The sequence below is a fragment of the Anomaloglossus baeobatrachus genome, chromosome 1 (genome assembly GCF_048569485.1).
Source record: "Anomaloglossus baeobatrachus isolate aAnoBae1 chromosome 1, aAnoBae1.hap1, whole genome shotgun sequence".
In the NCBI taxonomy this organism is placed as follows: Eukaryota; Metazoa; Chordata; class Amphibia; order Anura; family Aromobatidae; genus Anomaloglossus; species Anomaloglossus baeobatrachus.
In genome coordinates this window covers 395,381,764-395,398,760 of record NC_134353.1, presented here as the reverse complement: position 1 = coordinate 395,398,760, position 16,997 = coordinate 395,381,764, and the positions used below count along the sequence as shown (strand labels likewise).

The 16,997-nt window shown below is 40.7% G+C and overlaps 2 protein-coding genes across 2 annotated transcripts in view; one reads left to right on the top strand and one right to left on the bottom strand.

The window, feature by feature from the left end:
- Positions 1–8,932: 8,932 nt before the first annotated feature.
- On the top strand, positions 8,933–12,775 carry RAX2 (retina and anterior neural fold homeobox 2). The gene is made up of 2 exons (XM_075352576.1): positions 8,933–9,175; positions 12,314–12,775. The coding sequence occupies exons 1-2, from the start codon at positions 8,933–8,935 to the stop codon at positions 12,752–12,754; spliced, it is 684 nt and encodes a 227-aa protein (XP_075208691.1). The 3' UTR covers positions 12,755–12,775.
- A 783-nt stretch (positions 12,776–13,558) lies between these two features.
- Positions 13,559–16,997, bottom strand: part of MRPL54 (mitochondrial ribosomal protein L54) — a 30,245-nt gene continuing 26,806 nt past the window's right edge. The window contains exon 3 of the mRNA XM_075352577.1: positions 13,559–13,762. Coding sequence (XP_075208692.1) covers positions 13,627–13,762 — 136 coding nt within the window. The 3' untranslated portion in view covers positions 13,559–13,626. The remainder of the gene's footprint in view (positions 13,763–16,997) is intronic.

The following is a 16,997-nucleotide window of genomic DNA, read 5'->3' as shown; positions in this document are numbered from 1 at the left end:
ACCATCCATAGATTCTGTCAGTTGCTTGATCTGTTTATGATCAACATTGCGTACAGCAGCCACCACAGCCTCCCACACACTGTTCCGAGATGTGTACTGTTTTCCCTCCCCGTAGATCTTACATTTTATGAGTGACCACAGGTTCTCTATGGGGTTCAGATCAGGTGAACAAACGGCCATGTCATTGTTTTTTCATCTTTTAGACCTTCACTGGCCAGCCACGCTGTGGAGTAGTTGGATGCATGTGATGGCGCATTGCCCTGCATGAAAATCATGTTTTTCTTGAACGATACCGACTTCTTCCTGTACCACTGCTTGAAGAAGTTGTCTTCCAAAAACTGGCAGTAGGTCTGGGAGTTGAGCTTCACTCCATCCTCAACCTGAAAAGGTCCCACAAGTTCATCTTTGATGATACCAGCCCATACCAGTACCCCACCTCCACCTTGCTGGTGTCCGAGTCGGAGTGGAGCTCTCTGCCCTTTACTGATCCAGCCTCTGGCCCATCCATCTGGCCCATCAAGAGTCACTCTTATTTTATCAGTCCATAAATCCTTTGAAAAATCAGTCTTAAGATATTTCTTGGCCCAGTCTTGACGTTTTATCTTATGCTTCTTGTTCAAAGGTGGTCGTTATTCAGCCTTTCTTACCTTGGCCATGTCCCTGAGTATGGCACACCTTGTGCTTTTTGATACTTCAGTAATGTTGCAACTCTGAAATATTGCCAAACTGGTGGCAAATGGCATCTTGGCAGCTTCATGCTTGATTTTCCTCAATTCATGGGCAGTTATTTTGCGCCTTTTTTGCCGAACACGCTTCTTGCGACCCTGTTGGCTATTTGCCATGAAATACTTGATTCTTCGGTGATCACGCTTCAAACGTTTGGCAATTTCAAGATTGCTGCATCCCTCTGCAAGACATCTCACAATTTTGGACTTTTCAGAGCCTGTCAAATCTCTCTTCTGACCCATTTTGCCAAAGGAAAGGAAGTTTAATAATTAAGCACACCTTATATAGGGTGTTGATGTCATTACACCACACCCCTCCTCATTACAGAGATGCACATCACCTGATTTACTTAATTGGTAGTTGGCTCTCAAGCCTATACAGCTTGGAGTAGGACAACATGTATAAAAAGTATCATATGATCAAAATACTCATTTGCCTAATAATTCGGCACACAGTGTATAGTAAGCTGTACATAAGGGGCTTTGGGAACATCATACTATCTATTGAGAGGCTGTGGGGCCTTATGCTACATAGAAGGGAGCTATGTGGATACTATCATGTACAGGAGATGAAGTATTGACCACAAGATCAATTTTGTAAGTAAAAATATTTCTATTGACATGGATTTCTCACCAGATGTAACAATCCATCCTATCAACACAGCCAAAAAAAATGAAACCAAAGGTGGCCATAAATTTAGTGATATGTAATAAGGTGAAATAACAGAGAAAAAGTATTGAACACATGAAGAAAGAGATGCAAAAAGCCATGGAAAGTTGTAACACCAGCAGAAATCTATCAGAAAGTAGAAAGCAATCCTGCCACTTAGTGAAAAATAATACCATCTGGATCAATGAATGGCCTACAAACGTGTATCTCATTACCAAGGTGCCACACAAGAAACATCTCATGACGGGTAAAACCAGTGAGCTGTTTCAAGACATGCACGATCTTATTATTGTAAAACATACTGATGGCATTGGTTACAGAAGAATTTCTAAACTACGAAAGGCTCCAGTGAGCACTGTTGGGGCCATAATTCAGAAGTGGAAAGAACATAATTTTATCATAAACCAGCCAAGATGGGTGCTCCCCTCAAGATTTCAGTCAGAGGAGTGAAAATAATTATCAGAACAGTTGTGCAAGAACCAATTACCACCTCTGGAGAGCTACAGAAAAAACTGGAATGAGCAGGTACAATTGTTTCAAAGAAAAAATTAAGTGATCCAACCTCCATGGCCTCACTACACAAGACTCCATTGCTGGACAAAAAGCATGTTCAAGCAAGTTTAAAGTTTACTCAACAACATTTAGACAAGTCTGTAAAATACTGAGAGGATGAAGATGAGACCAAAATTGAACTCTTTGGATGCCATAATGTCCACTATGTATGGAGGCCAGAAGGCAGTGCATATTATCCCACCAAAAGTGAGGTTTGGAGGTGGGAAGATCATGGTGTGAGGGTGTTTTTCAGCACATGGCACTGGCAAGCTTCATATAATTGAAGGAAGGATGAATGGACGAATGTACAGATATATTCTTGATAATAACATTTTAGATTGTTTCACCATGGCCTTGATTAGAATGGAAACTGTTCACATTTGGATCAAGCCTTGTTCCAACAAAACGCTGACCTGCGGTACGTTAGCAAAGACAAAAATGTTGGACGATCCGGCTGTGAGGTAAAATCTTCAAAGCTTTATTTCGTTATCTTTAAAAATCTCACATGTTGGGAAATGAAGACACACTAGTTGCCCTGGTTGTGTGTTTCAGGTCATTGTGATGCTTGAAGACTCATCTGCAATGTTCTTACTGAGGACAGGAGGTGGTTGGCCAAAATCTCACGATACATAACCCCATCCATCCTCCCTTCAATATGGTGCAGTTGTCCTGTCCCCTTTGCAGAAAAGCACCCCCAAAGTATATTTCCACCCCAATGCTTCACAGTTGGGAAAATGTTTTTACGGTTGTATTCATCCTTCTTCCTCCTCCAGGAGTGGAGATGATACTAAAAAGTCCTTAGACAGCTCTTGGAGTGTGATTGATTGATTGTGTGGACAGGTGTCTTTTACACAGGTAATGAGTTCAAACAGGTGCAATTAATACAGGTAATGAATGCAGAATAAGAGGGCTTCTTAAAGAAAAATAAGATGTCTATTGGAGCCAGAATTCTTGCTGGTTGGTAGGTGATCAAATACTTAGTTTATGCAATAAAATGCAAATTAATTATTTAAAAATCATACAGTGTGATTTTATGGATTTTTGGGGGATTGTATCTGTCACAGTTGAAGTGTACCTATGATAAAAATTACAGACCTCTCCATCCTTTGTAGAACATGGCCAAATAGTGCCCAATTACCAGTTTCCCTTCTTGGTGTCGTGTGACTCATTATTGTTACAAGGGCTCATGTGAGAATGTAAAACAAGAATGTTAAATTTGGTGTTATCGCTCAGACACTTTCTCATTCTGGCCACTGAAAGTTCAATATGCCACCTCATAGCAAAGAATTCTCTGAGGATCTGAAAATGAAAAAAATAAATAAATTCTTGCTCTACATAAAGATGGCTCAGGCTATAAGAAGATTGCTAAACACCCTGAAACTGAGCTGCAGCACAGTGGCCAATACTATACAGCCGTTTAACAAGATAGGTTCCACTGAGACTAGGCCATGGGCGACCAAAGAAGTTGAGTACACGAGTTCAGCATCATATCTTAGGGTTGTCTTTTCAGAAGAGACATATGACTGCAGTGGTTAAAGGATGGGGGTCAGCCTGTCAGTGCTCAGACCAAACGTTGTACACTGCATCAAATTAATCTGCATCACTGCTGCCCCAGAAGGATGTCTGTTCTAAAGATGATGCACAAGAAAACCCACAAACAGTTTGCTGATGACAAGAAGACGAAGGACATAGATTACTGGAACCATGTCCTGTGGTCTGATGAGACCAAGATAAACTTATTTGGCACAGATGGAGTCAAGGGTAGGTGGCGGCAACGAGATGAAGAGTCCAAAGACAAGTGTGTCTTGCCTATAGTCAAGCATGGTGGAGGGAGTGTCATGGTTTGTGGCTGCATGAGTGTTGCTGGTTGTGGGGAGCTACAGTTTATTTAGGAAACCATAAATGTAAATATGCACTGTGACACTTTTGGATGCGAAAACCAGGAGTGTCTCCAAAACACAGAACAGTTGTCAGTCTTTCAATGATAGTTCTTCTCTGTAAGTTCCACAACTGGTTTTGGCATACAAACACTGATGAAACACTGATACAAAATACTGACGTGTGAAAGAGTCCTTACACAAGCTGTACACTGAATACTTTACATTGTATCAGAGTGTCATATCTTCAGTGTTGTCCCATGAAAAGATATATATATTTATTTACAAAAATGTGAGGGGTGTACTCACTTTTATGATATACTACACACATATGTATTATATATATTTTGATAAAAATTAAGCCCCACTTATCGTGGGGGGAGGCAAAAATTATTTGAATATCCAAACAAAAAACGGTTTTAGAACTGTTCAAAACACATGATAAAACCCGAAATTGCGCCTGGTGAGGAAAGGGCTAAAATGACCATGTCCTGAATTGGTTAAACAATAACTAGGAGAATCATATTTCTAAGTCATTTTTACTGCATGAGGAATGCCATTAAAGCAAAACCCAAAATATAATTGTAGACTCTCTCATTTATGTTTTATTATAAATACATATGAGGTCAATACAAAGGGCTAGTATATGACTTATTCCTTCCGAAGACACTACTTAGGACCAAGGAGCACTCACTGCGAGTGAAAGAAAAGCGATTCCGACAGCTAAATAGGAAAGGGTTCTTTACAGTTAGAGCAGTCAGACTGTGGAATGCCCTACCACAAGAGGCAGTAATGGCAGATACTGGATGATTTCCTCAGTACACACAACATTGTTGGTTATAATTGACAAAATGTACAATGGGTGGAGGAAGGTTGAACGAGATGGACCTAGGTCTCTTTTCAACCTATGTAACTTGCATTTTTTTATGCAATAATACTATATTTGGAATTGTTCTTCTGTATTACAGTACATTGCATGGTAAAATGATGTTATTCAAAAGTGCAACTTATCTGCAGAAAATAAGACCTCATTCGCCTGTTCGGATGGAAAAAAAAAAGCTATGCCTCTTGGAAGAATAGGAGGAAAGAAGGGATTAGTTGACATCCAAGCGGTCAGTCCCACAACGTCATAGAGGTCATATATTGTTTTGTGGATTTATTAAGTGTCTTGTCATATTTTTAACTGGGGAAAAAAAAAATGTGCAACTTTTTAAAAAAAATGTATTTTTGAAGCGGCAGTCCCTGTTATGTACCAAATGTAACCCCAGTACCTTTGACATAAATGTATGTAAAAGGTAGTGTTCATGTGTTTGATGTGGACTTGCACGCCGACCCCACAATTTCCCGCACATGACAGCTGTTAACGGGAATCTGTCACCAGGTTTTTGCCACCTAATCTGAGAGCAGGATAACATAGGGGCAGAAATCCTTATTCCAGCGATGCGTCACTTACTGGACTGCTTAGTATAGTATTGATAATATCACTGATTTATCAACAATAGATCATCATTAGAGGACTACTTGGCTTGCTGTCAGGTAGCCCAGCATATTCATAAGCTCTGTACTGCTAGATCTGCAACATTAATTTTATCAAAATGACAGCAAACAGCTCAGTAAGTGACACATCGCTGGAGTCCGGGTATATGTCTCTACATTATGTTGCTCTCAGATGGGGGAGCAAAAACCTGTTGACAGATTCTCTTTAAAATAACTGCTATAATTCCCTACTTAAAGGGGTATTCTTATGGCTAAGATCCTCTCCCCATATGTAGTAGGTGTAGGTGGGGTAGCAAAAACCTGGTGACAGATTCCCTTTAAAATAACTGCTATAATTTCCTACTTAAAGGAGTAATCTTATGTCAAAGATACTCACCCCATATGTAGTAGGTGGGGTAGTAAAAAGCTGGTGACAGATGCCCTTTAATATAATTTATTCCCGAAACACATTTTTATGCTGCGTATCACAACCATGTGAACATACCCTACAGAGCATATGGAGAAGAGTTTTCGATGGGAGACAATCCCATTAAGCGAATAGAGCTGATAGGAAAAGTCCCCAGTTGGGATTGTGTGAACTGTAAACTCTTTCCTGATACAAAACAGCAAAATATAGACTGAAAAGCAAAAAAGCAAAAAAAAAAAGATGTTTGGTGCAGGGTTTGTAATAAATTAGGAAAAGAGGATTTGTGGAAGTAATGCAATAAGACGGGGCATGGGAAGGTGGATTAGTTTATTACAGTATTTGTGAAATTTGTCATTAACGTGCTAAGTCACAATACAGGATTGTGTAATTTCATTTAACCTAACCTCATTCCAATTGTTAATCTGAGTGTTCGCACCGGGCCGATTCAGTTCCAGGAACCCTGAACATCTTCTACACGTCTCACGCTTTGCCTTGTAGTGAAATGTTGAGTTTCCTAATTCACCATAGGTGCAGAAATTCTGCAACATCTAAAGCTCATGGTGTGAACGTAGCCTTACATGATGCACAGTGTAAACAATCCTGTCATTTAGGTGATAAAATCTAAATTATTGTGCCACGGAAACTTTCAGTGATGGCCTTATTGCATTCACTTCAGTCCTGTGATTCTGACAATAAGACTATTAAATGAAAACTTCTTTACCATATTGAGACAGTAGTGAATCTGTATAAAATCGATCAAAAAAAAAAATCTTCCCTCCCTTTGCACTTCTCACTACATCCCTTGGGCAGTGCCAATCATTAGAAGGGGGAGGTGACCCTTTAATAAAGTCATGTAATCCCCCTACGGCTGCGGAATCTTCCTTCAGTCTTGTGGACATCTGTGAAGATTTCACCAAGAATCCATCTCCTTCACGTTCTTCATCCCAGACTGAAGCTGGCCCCCCTTCCCAGCCACCACCGCTTAAACCTCCAAAGCCTGGATCTTATTTGGGGACTGATCTGTTTGTTTGCTAGCAGTTGAGTGCACCAAGAGGAGACGCAGCCAGGTAACCTAACCAGTGGAAGCACGGGCGCACTACAAAAGTAGCCAAAACAGGTAAAAGGAGCTTCACTTCATATTGTTTACATCCATGTTTTGTGAGAAATAAACAGATTTTGCAATGGTGACACTTTTAGATCGATCAGAAGTAACAGGATTGCTCTTTTATGCTAGACTGCCCCCAATTTAGCCCAATTTCTACACCGGAGGCCTCAACCGTATTAAATGCTCCACAGCAACTTCTACATAGTAAATGTGAGGATATAAATTGTGCAAAAATGACTGAAGAATACAGAAGACAACCCCGAGATGGGGCGTTAGTACTTTGCCCTTAGATAACGCAAGCCCTTGTATAGGTTTTCAGTGTAGAGTAAATCTTGTAATGCTAGTGAAACATAATTCCCTCTGAGAACCGTAGCATCTGCCATGGAAATTCATGACATGTGGGTTTGGTACACATACAAATTAAAAAAAAAGACTATAGTTAATAGATCCACATTTTAAAATAAGTATGTTGGAATTTATGTGGAAAAAAATGTTAATTTATACAGAGAAGTTTGGATTTTTTTTGTAACACCTAAATATATATCTACTATAGAGAACAACGTTACAATTATTGAATGGGAGAATAATACAACTTGTGTTACAAGAGTCAAGTATCTGTTTCCTCTGTGGATGGCATGTAATTGTGCCATCTATAATTTCTACATTCACATGTTATGGCCACAATTTTACTGGTCTCATATGGCACCTGCTTGGATCACTATAGGGTTTTGCCAACCAATCACTCGTGCACCACGACAAAGAGGTGCCTACCTGGACTACATGAATACAGATCATAGGGTTTCACGGTGATCTCCGTTCACTAGAACCATGGGCATTGTAGGTATGGCATTTGTGAGAAATACCAAAATGTGGCCAACAGAATCCAAACCCGATAGTACACTTTCGATCTATGAAGCTAATAAGTAACAGTATTGGTTGTAGCACTGCAAAGGAAATCAAACCTTGGGACCAAAATATTTCTAATATACTATATAACTTGGCAGCAAAAATGTATTGGAATTGTAGAACACCAGTATGATATAGACAAATTGAAAAACAAGTCATTTTTTTTCCCTTATATCCAACATGCAAATTTGGTAATTAAATAGAAATAAAACAACATGACTCCATGGAGGACATAACATAAGACGTTCGATACGCTCCTCAGAACTTGTGAAACAAACATGTGTCCACGTTATCGCTTCTACAAATTAGCTTTTGCACACATTTTTCCAGACAAATAAAATTGACATTTTTCTTTTACAATAGTGAAAAATGCAAGCACTGATGGCCAACACCATTTCTGCAGCCAGCACAATCTTACACTGTTTGATCCATGTGAGGTGTATCCTTCTGGAACCCATCTATGTTGTTGTTTGTAAAGTTGTAACACGACAAAAACCCTACTAATCCCTCAACAGTGGAGCAGATCTTCGGCTAAGGAGCTTAGCTTGGCATACCATGAGCTAACAGCAGCATGAGTGCTCCCCTTGTCAGTATCCCCACCCTACCTCACATTTGTATACTATTCTGTTATATCAAAACCTCGTTTTAATAACAAGACTTACTACTGGGTCACGTCTACATACATTTCACTTATATGGCTGCTGTGCCTCTGGTACATGTAAAAAGAACATTTTTATGATTTATTAAAATCTTTTTAGGTCTTTTAAAAAAAAAAAGTGTTCTGGCAACAGACATCTTGAGTAGTGTTGAGCGAGTAGCTAACTATACGTACTAGTTATGCCGTTAGCGAGTACTGTCTGCTACTCGCATATTCGTTACGAGTAGCAGGCGCAATTTAAGTCAATGGGAAATACTCGCTAAGTAGCATGTAACCCAAAAGCCGTACTATTCACTACTCGCACGAAAAGTACGGCTTTCGGGTTATTCGCTACTTAGCGAATATTTCCCATTGACTTACATTGTCCCCGCTAATAATAATGAATATGTGAGTAACGAACAGTACTCACTAACAGCAGAGCGAGTACGAATAGTTAACTACTAGCTCAACACTAATCTTGAGTTTATACTTTCCAAAAGGGACCGATGAGCTCAGTTTATGAAAATGTACAACCTTCTTGTTTTACAGCATTTAGGATGTTTCTAGACAAATGTGAAGGAGACTTGTGTGACCTAAGAGGAGACAATACACCAACATCATCCCCCCCTGAAGGGGAAGAAGATGAAATCCCTAAAAAAAAGCATCGAAGGAACCGAACAACTTTCACCACCTACCAACTTCATGAGTTAGAACGTGCATTTGAACGTTCACACTACCCCGATGTATATAGCCGGGAGGAACTGGCCATGAAAGTCAGCCTACCAGAAGTTCGTGTACAGGTGAGATGAGTGCAAGATCATGAATAGAAGGTGGTGGTGGAGGGGGCTAAAATTGCACACTTTTTAATTTAACTGCATGAAAATGAAGAGCAACAGTAAACTTTTTCCAAACATAAACCATAAGTATACCCATACTTTTACTTTTTAGGGTTGTTTTAATATTATGCTGTAAAAGAATATAAAAAAATATATGTTTTTTGTACCAATTTGCACAACTAATAAAAACTAAATCGATATAGCGAATTTGAAAGGAGCCTTTTCTGTTTCTTTCATGCACTAATTAAAACCATGTAGATTTGCACTCTGTAGAAGAAAATGTGCATGTGTAACAAAAATGTGGATTATTCTGTTTATAAAAAAAAAAAAAGTCCAACAAATGTCCAAAAGAAAAACTGTCCATTTCTTATAGCAATTAATCACAGCCCAGCTTTCTCCAGAGCTCTAAGAGAAATAAAAGCTATGTTCAAATTGGGTGCTTTGGGGAACAAATAGGCCGGGATCACTCCACGTTCTCCCCGCAGAATTTATTATGTGCAACTCAAAAGTCTGACACAGGAGTTCAAATATTGAAGTTAATGATTATGTCTGGGGAACATTGAATATTCTTTTTCGGGTCTTCAGACAGAAACCCTACAAAGCATCACTTAGGCTTTTAGAGATCTGCAAACACATTGTACTTGGACCTTTAGGCCGGCTTCACACTTGCGATTAACTTGCACAAGTGCAATGCGAGAAATTCTCACATTGCACTCGGACACATGTTAATCAATGAGGCAACTCCGATCTGCTATTTTTTTTCAGTCCAAATCGGACTGAGAAAAAAAAAAAAATCGCAGCATGCTGCGTTTTGGTGAGTTTCTCGCACGAGTCTCTTCAATGCTAGTCTATGGGTGCGTGAAAAAAAAAAAAAAAGATGTCACACGGGCAGCACATACACCATCCTAGTGACATCAGTTTTTCTCAATACATTTCACGCATGTAGCAGAGAACAATGTAAATGCTCCTGTACATAAGAGTACATGAATAGCAGCCGCTGAGGGTGAAAACTGATTGCACACTGACAGCACACTGATGAAAAGTGAACTAAAATCGTCCGACTTTCTAGCATGAGAATCGGACCGATTTTACACTCGCAAGTGTGATTCGAGCCTTAGGCTGAAACTAAATCATATTCTTTGCACCATTCTGTTGAGGGCTTCTGTCTGACACCTAACAAACTATATACTAGTGTTCCAAATTCGTGGCCATTGACTTCAAGGAGCTAAACAGTAGCTTGGGACTCTGCTTTTCCTTCTCTGTCAGGGTTTGTCATCTTAGTTGTGGATTATAGCATTCTGTGTTGAGCAGTAGTAGAACATGGTGTAAACGTATCCTAATGGTCTATCCATTCTTCATGTGCAGACGCCCAGGCTCTTGAAGAATGCCAAGTGTCCTTTCAACAACTACAAAACTTATAAGTATACCTTGAATATTGCTGTATAGAAATTTGAAACAAGCTTAAAAAAAAAAAAAAAGGTATTAAAGGTATACTGGGCTGTACCATTTTGTTTAAGCAATGGTGTACATTCATTTGTATGCTCTTCAGTTGTATAGGCTAGATATATAGGATTTCCGCATGTGCAGGGAAATTTACCCAGTGCACGCAATGAACAAACTTTGCTAATAAAGTGCGAGCAGACACTTAAGGCCCCGTCACACTAAGCAACATCGCTAGCAACATCGCTGCTAACGAACAACTTTTGTGACGTTGCTAGCGATGTTGCTGTGTGTGACATCCAGCAACAACCTGGCCCCTGCTGTGAGGTCGTTGGTTGTTGCTGAATGTCCTGGGCCATTTTTTAGTTGTTGCTGTCCTGCTGTGAAGCACAGATCGCTGTGTGTGACAGCGAGACAGCAACAACTAAATGTGCAGGCAGGAGGAGCCGGCTTCTGCGGAGGCTGGTAACCAATGTAAACATCGGGTAACCAAGAAGCCCTGTCCTTGGTTACCCGATATTTACCTTCGATACCAGCCTCCTCCACTCTCACTGTCAGTGCCGGCTCCTGCTCTGTGCACATGTAGCTAGCTGCAGCACACATCGGGTTAATTAACCCGATGTGTGCTGTAACTAGGAGAGCAAGGAGCCAGCACTAAGCATTGTGCGCTGCTCCCTGCTCTGTGCACATTTAGCTGCAGCACACATCTGGTTAATTAATCCGATGTGTGCTGTAACTAGGAGAGCAGGGAGCCAGCACTAAGCATTGTGCGCTGCTCCCTGCTCTGTGCACATTTAGCTGCAGCACACATCGGGTTAATTAACCCGATGTGTGCTGTAACTAGGAGAGCAAGGAGCCAGCGCTCAGCGTGCGCTGCTCCCTGCTCTCTGCACGTGTAGCTCCGTGCGGTGGTAACCAAGGTAAATATCGGGTTGGTTACCCGATATTTACCTTAGTTACCAAGCGCAGCATCTTCCACGCGGCGCTGGGGGCTGGTCACTGGTGAGCTCACCAGCAACTCGTGTAGCGACGCTCCAGCGATCCCTGCCAGGTCAGGTTGCTGGTGGGATCGCTGGAGCGTCGCAGTGTGACATCTCACCAGCAACCTCCTAGCAACTTACCAGCGATCCCTATCGTTGTTGGGATCGCTGGTAAGTTGCTTAGTGTGACTGGACCTTTAAGCAGGATAACCTATTCAAAACCACGACTGACTGCCCAGACAAACACCAACCTTATAAGCAAGAATCCTTATTACAGCTGTTTATTTGAGACAGTAAGTCTATATACCTTCATCTTACATTTTTACCACTATTTTAACTCTCAATTCTCCCAACGCACAGCCAAATTAGTTTCCGTTTTAGTAAAATACCTCCTACAAACCCTTCCATCCACGTGTACAGTTTAATTGACACTTCAGCTCCCCTTATTACCCTATGTGCTTTTTCACCCTCTCCTAATCCATAAACTGCTCTATCCAATTAGCAGACACTTCGAGCCGTTAATGGAATCATCATTATCAGGGATCTGGTCCCGGCAATGCTAATTGCACTCATCCTAATGCAGCAGATATCTTGCTCTTCCTCAGTAACACCTGCCACTCCACTTGTATATAGAATGATGCCTCCCAATCCCTGACAAATCCCTATTTCTTTTCTGGTGCAGGTTTGGTTCCAGAACAGAAGGGCTAAATGGAGGCGACAGGAGAAGTTGGAGTCTTCCTCGGCAAAGCTTCACGACTCCCAGCTTCTCGCATTTTCAAGGACACCTATAACTACAAGTGTTGGTCCGTTAAGTTCTTCTTTGCCTTTGGATCCATGGCTCACGTCCCCCATTTCGGCTGCTACAACTGTGCACAGCATGCCAGGATTTATATCTCCTTCCCAAAATCTTCAGTCACCATACACTGGCCACACTTTCCTCAATAGTGCACCTCCAATGACATCTATACAGCCTCTAAGCAGTGGTCCGTACCAGTGCATGGGCAGCTTTGTGGACAAGTTTCCCCTAGATGAGTTAGACCAAAGAAGCTCCAGCATTGCTGCTCTTCGGATGAAGGCCAAGGAACATATTCAGACCATAGATAAGACTTGGCAGCCAATCTGACCTATAGAAAGCTCATCAGAAACACACCAATATTAAACTGTTACTGGTTAATGAAGATATCCCATTTACCGCAAAATTAATTGACTAAGGCGTGACATAGGACTGGTTAGAATGACATCTGAATGGTCTAAAAATTGTAGGAGGAATTTGAGCTTCTGCAAAATTATACTTGGACACAGCAAGATTAAAGGGATACAAAAATACTGTCCTTTTTGATGTTTTTCCAAAACTATTTTTTTAATAAAAGAAAACTTAAGTATTATTTTATGCAAAACATATGTATTTACAAAGTTTATCAGAATGTAATATACTACCGGGTAAAAGACAAACCCAAACTGTTTTCTGCCCTTAAGATGTGAATTGCTCCCTCAGCATGGATGAGTAAACTAAGGGCTGCATTTACTCTGTCATTAGAGATTTTCACTCACATTCTTGCTCATTTGTACACCTCAGCTACATCTCTTAATGATTCTAACGAGTGACAAAGCACCTGGCAACATATGACTGGGAAATACAATGCACTTGCATGCATAGAAGTCCAAGTTAAGCGTGTAAATCATAGCCTATTAAGGAGTCTAAACAAGGCTAGATAAGTGACCCCCTTCCCATTCAGGTTTAACAAACTGGAATTAATTAGGCTTGAACATGGTGACCACGGGGGTCTTAGCGATAGCGTCAGTCCCATAACAAGTTAGGAGGACATTCCATGTCTGTGACACATACCATTTTCCTTTTTTCATATACGACATACTTCTCATATGTATTGTTTTAGTTCTATTCATTTTAAAAAGTTAGTTGGACACATTATCTATAAAGAGAAATAATTTATTTGGGTTTTTCGGAAGTTTTTTCATTTTCAGACAACAGGCTTATTATTTGAATTTCTTGGTCTTGGCTAGACGATTGTTTCTCCACATATGCAACTTTCGTAGAAGTTTCCAGTATTCGGGAGTATCTGGACTTCTTTCTTCCAAAGATTTAGGCGGTCCCAAATCCAACTGAAAAAGCCTAAGGAAAAAGGTAAGCGGGGGAGAAATTAACTTTAGAAAAGAGGGTTTACACAAATAAGTCAGAATATGTAATATAAATATATCTTCTAAATAAATAAATATGCAATATAATAAATCCAAATGGCCATTTACATGGAGATGTGCGGCGGTAAACAACCACTGACCCGCAACGTTAGCCGGTCAGCGATCGTTTAATAGCCTGTTTTTATAGTCTGACCCAGCTTCACATGTGCACTGAAGGATCTGTAAGGCTATGTTCACACAGTGCATCTTAAGGCTAAGTTCACACTTGTTTTGCATCAGTCACAATCCGTCGCCTTGAGGAATTACGGTATCCTGCAAAATATTTTGCAGGAATCCGGTCTTTCCCCATAGGCTTCTATTAGCGATGGATTGTGACTGATGGCCCTGTGTTGCATCCGCTGCGTGACGGATCAGTCGTTTACTGACAGACCGGCAGGCGGGAGCAACGCTGAATGTAACTTTGTGTGAAGTGGATCGTTTTTTTACTGTGAGCATGCGCACAGTAAAAAACCATGATGCACTGTAAATTCAGTTCCAGCGGCTGGAACGATCAGCTGATCGACCGGCTTTTGTGAACGATCAGCGGATAGCCGAGCTATTGTGAACGATCAGCGGATAGCCGAGCTATTGTGAACGATCAGCGGATAGCCGAGCTATTGTGAACGATCAGCGGATAGCCGAGCTATTGTGAACGATCAGCGGATAGCCGAGCTATTGTGAACGATCAGCGGATAGCCGAGCTATTGTGAACGATCAGCGGATAGCCAAGCTATTGTGAACGATCAGCGGATAGCCAAGCTATTGTGAACGATCAGCGGATAGCCAAGCTATTGTGAACGATCAGCGGATCGCCCGGTGATCAGCTTACCGTTCACAACAGCCGACCGCCGGTAAAACAGTAAAAAAAAACAAAAACACAACAGATCGTTTTTTTGCAGCATCAGACACATCAGTTGTGCCATCATCTGCAACGCATCCGTTGCATCAGTCACACAACTGATTATGACTGATGCAAAACAGCGGAAGTGTGAACTTAGGCTAAGATGCAGCGTTTTTGCCCCCCCCCCCCAAAAAAAACGCACCTGTGGCAAAAGCACAAAAAAAACCGCATGTGTTTTAACTGTACTTTGCCCAATGTGTTTTTTAAAGTCAAATTTATTGACTGGAAGGGCTCAAAAACGCTGGAAAAAAACACAAATAATTGACATGCTGCATCTTCAAAAACGCAGACAAAAAAAGATGCCCAGTGGGGACAGCAAAATAGAAATCTCAGACTTTGCTGAGAGAAGGATATGCATGCATTTAGGTGCATGTTTGTGACCTCAAAAATGCACAAAAAAAACGCAGTAAAAGATGCCTTGTGTGAACATAGCCTTATACATCATTCAGGACATATTGTTCTTGGCAGCACAGGTTCTGTGGCACAAGATGATACACTAAATATAGAGATTTTAATGAAAAGTTTGGCCCTGAGCCTAAATCATCCATAAACAGTATTTTCAGTCACTGTGGACAGATGCCCAGGCCATGGACGATGTATGTGAATGACTACTACAGAGAGGGGTAACATGTATAGCCTTCACAGCTACATAAAACATGTAAGAACACTACAATGCGCAAACCTTCCATACAGAGAAATTCCCCAGTGTAGTCCATTAAGATGGATCCACTAGTAATGTCTGTATTCCATATTATTGGAATAGTTTGTTACTTTCGCTGAGATTTCTAACATCATAAAAAATACTGACAGGTTTACTATCCAAGTGTGTACCCCCAAATTGTATTCTGTCCACAAATAAAGTTACATTTTAAGTCCCACAAACATGCAATATTTTTACCTGTGCCAAGTGCCAAGCTCAGGTACCAATTAACGATCTGCCCTGTCCCATTACTGACCTGCCCTGTCCCATTACCGACCTGCCCTGAAAGGTACCAGATAACCCTAGAGTAAACGGGGCCTGATGTTTAAAGGGGTTTTCACATGAACAAAGTTCATTTTAAAGTTCATTTTAACAAATAGATCTTGAAATACTAATATTTTCCTCAGATGGATGGGTTTAAAAAAAATGGTTCCAATGCTGAGATAATCTTATATGAGTGCCCCTGCTATGTACTGTGTAATGGCCGTGTCTGACCGTACAGGGACATGGTCTGATCATACCACATCTTCTGGGCAGGTGAGGACACAAAAGACAATACACTGACAGCACAGCCTAAGATAACAGCTGATTCTTTCTGTGAGGTAAAACATTTCCCTGCCCGTTTTCAAAAAAATGTTTTACCTCAAAAGAAAGAATTATTTGTGATCAGTGCTGTAATGTCTGTATACTTTATTACTTCTTCCTTGGTCCAGGAGATGTGGTATGATCAGACCATGTCCCTGTACAGTCAAACACGGCCATTACACAGTACATAGAAGGGCCACATATGTAAGATTATCTCAGCACAGGACATGTGGTATGATCAGACCAGGTCCCTGTACAGTCAAACACGGCCATTACACAGTACATAGCAGGGCCACATATGTAAGATTATCTCAGCCCAGGAGATGTGGCATGATCAGACCATGTCCCTGTACGGTCAGACACAGCCATTACACAGTACATAGCAGGGGCACATATATAAGATTATCTCAGCGCAGGAGACGTGGTATGATCAGACCATGTCCCTGTACGGTCAGAGACGGCCATTACACAGTACATAACAGGGACACATATATAAGATTATCTCAGCCCTTCACCCCCCAGTCTGTTTTCACCTTCCTGACCAGGCCAATTTTTTAAATTGTGACCAGTGTCACTTTATGATGTGATAACGCGAATGCTTCAATGGATCCCGGTGAGTTGTTTTTCCGTGACATATTGTACTTCATGATAGCGGTAAATTTGGGCTGATTTTTTTATTTTAGCGTTTGTGAAAATATCAGAAATTTGGCAACATTTTTGAAAATTTCAAACTTTAAACTTTAATGCCCTTAAAAAAAGAAAGTTATGTCACGTAAAATAGTTACTAAATAACATTTCCACTTTACATCAGCACAATTTTTGAAACATGATTTTTTATTTTAAGTTAGAAGGGTTCAAAGTTTAATCAGCAATTTCTCTAACAAAATTCACAAAGCCATTTTTTCTGGAACCACATGACATTTGAAGTGACTTTGAGAGGCCTAGGTGACAGAAAATACCCCAAATCGACACATTCCAAAAACT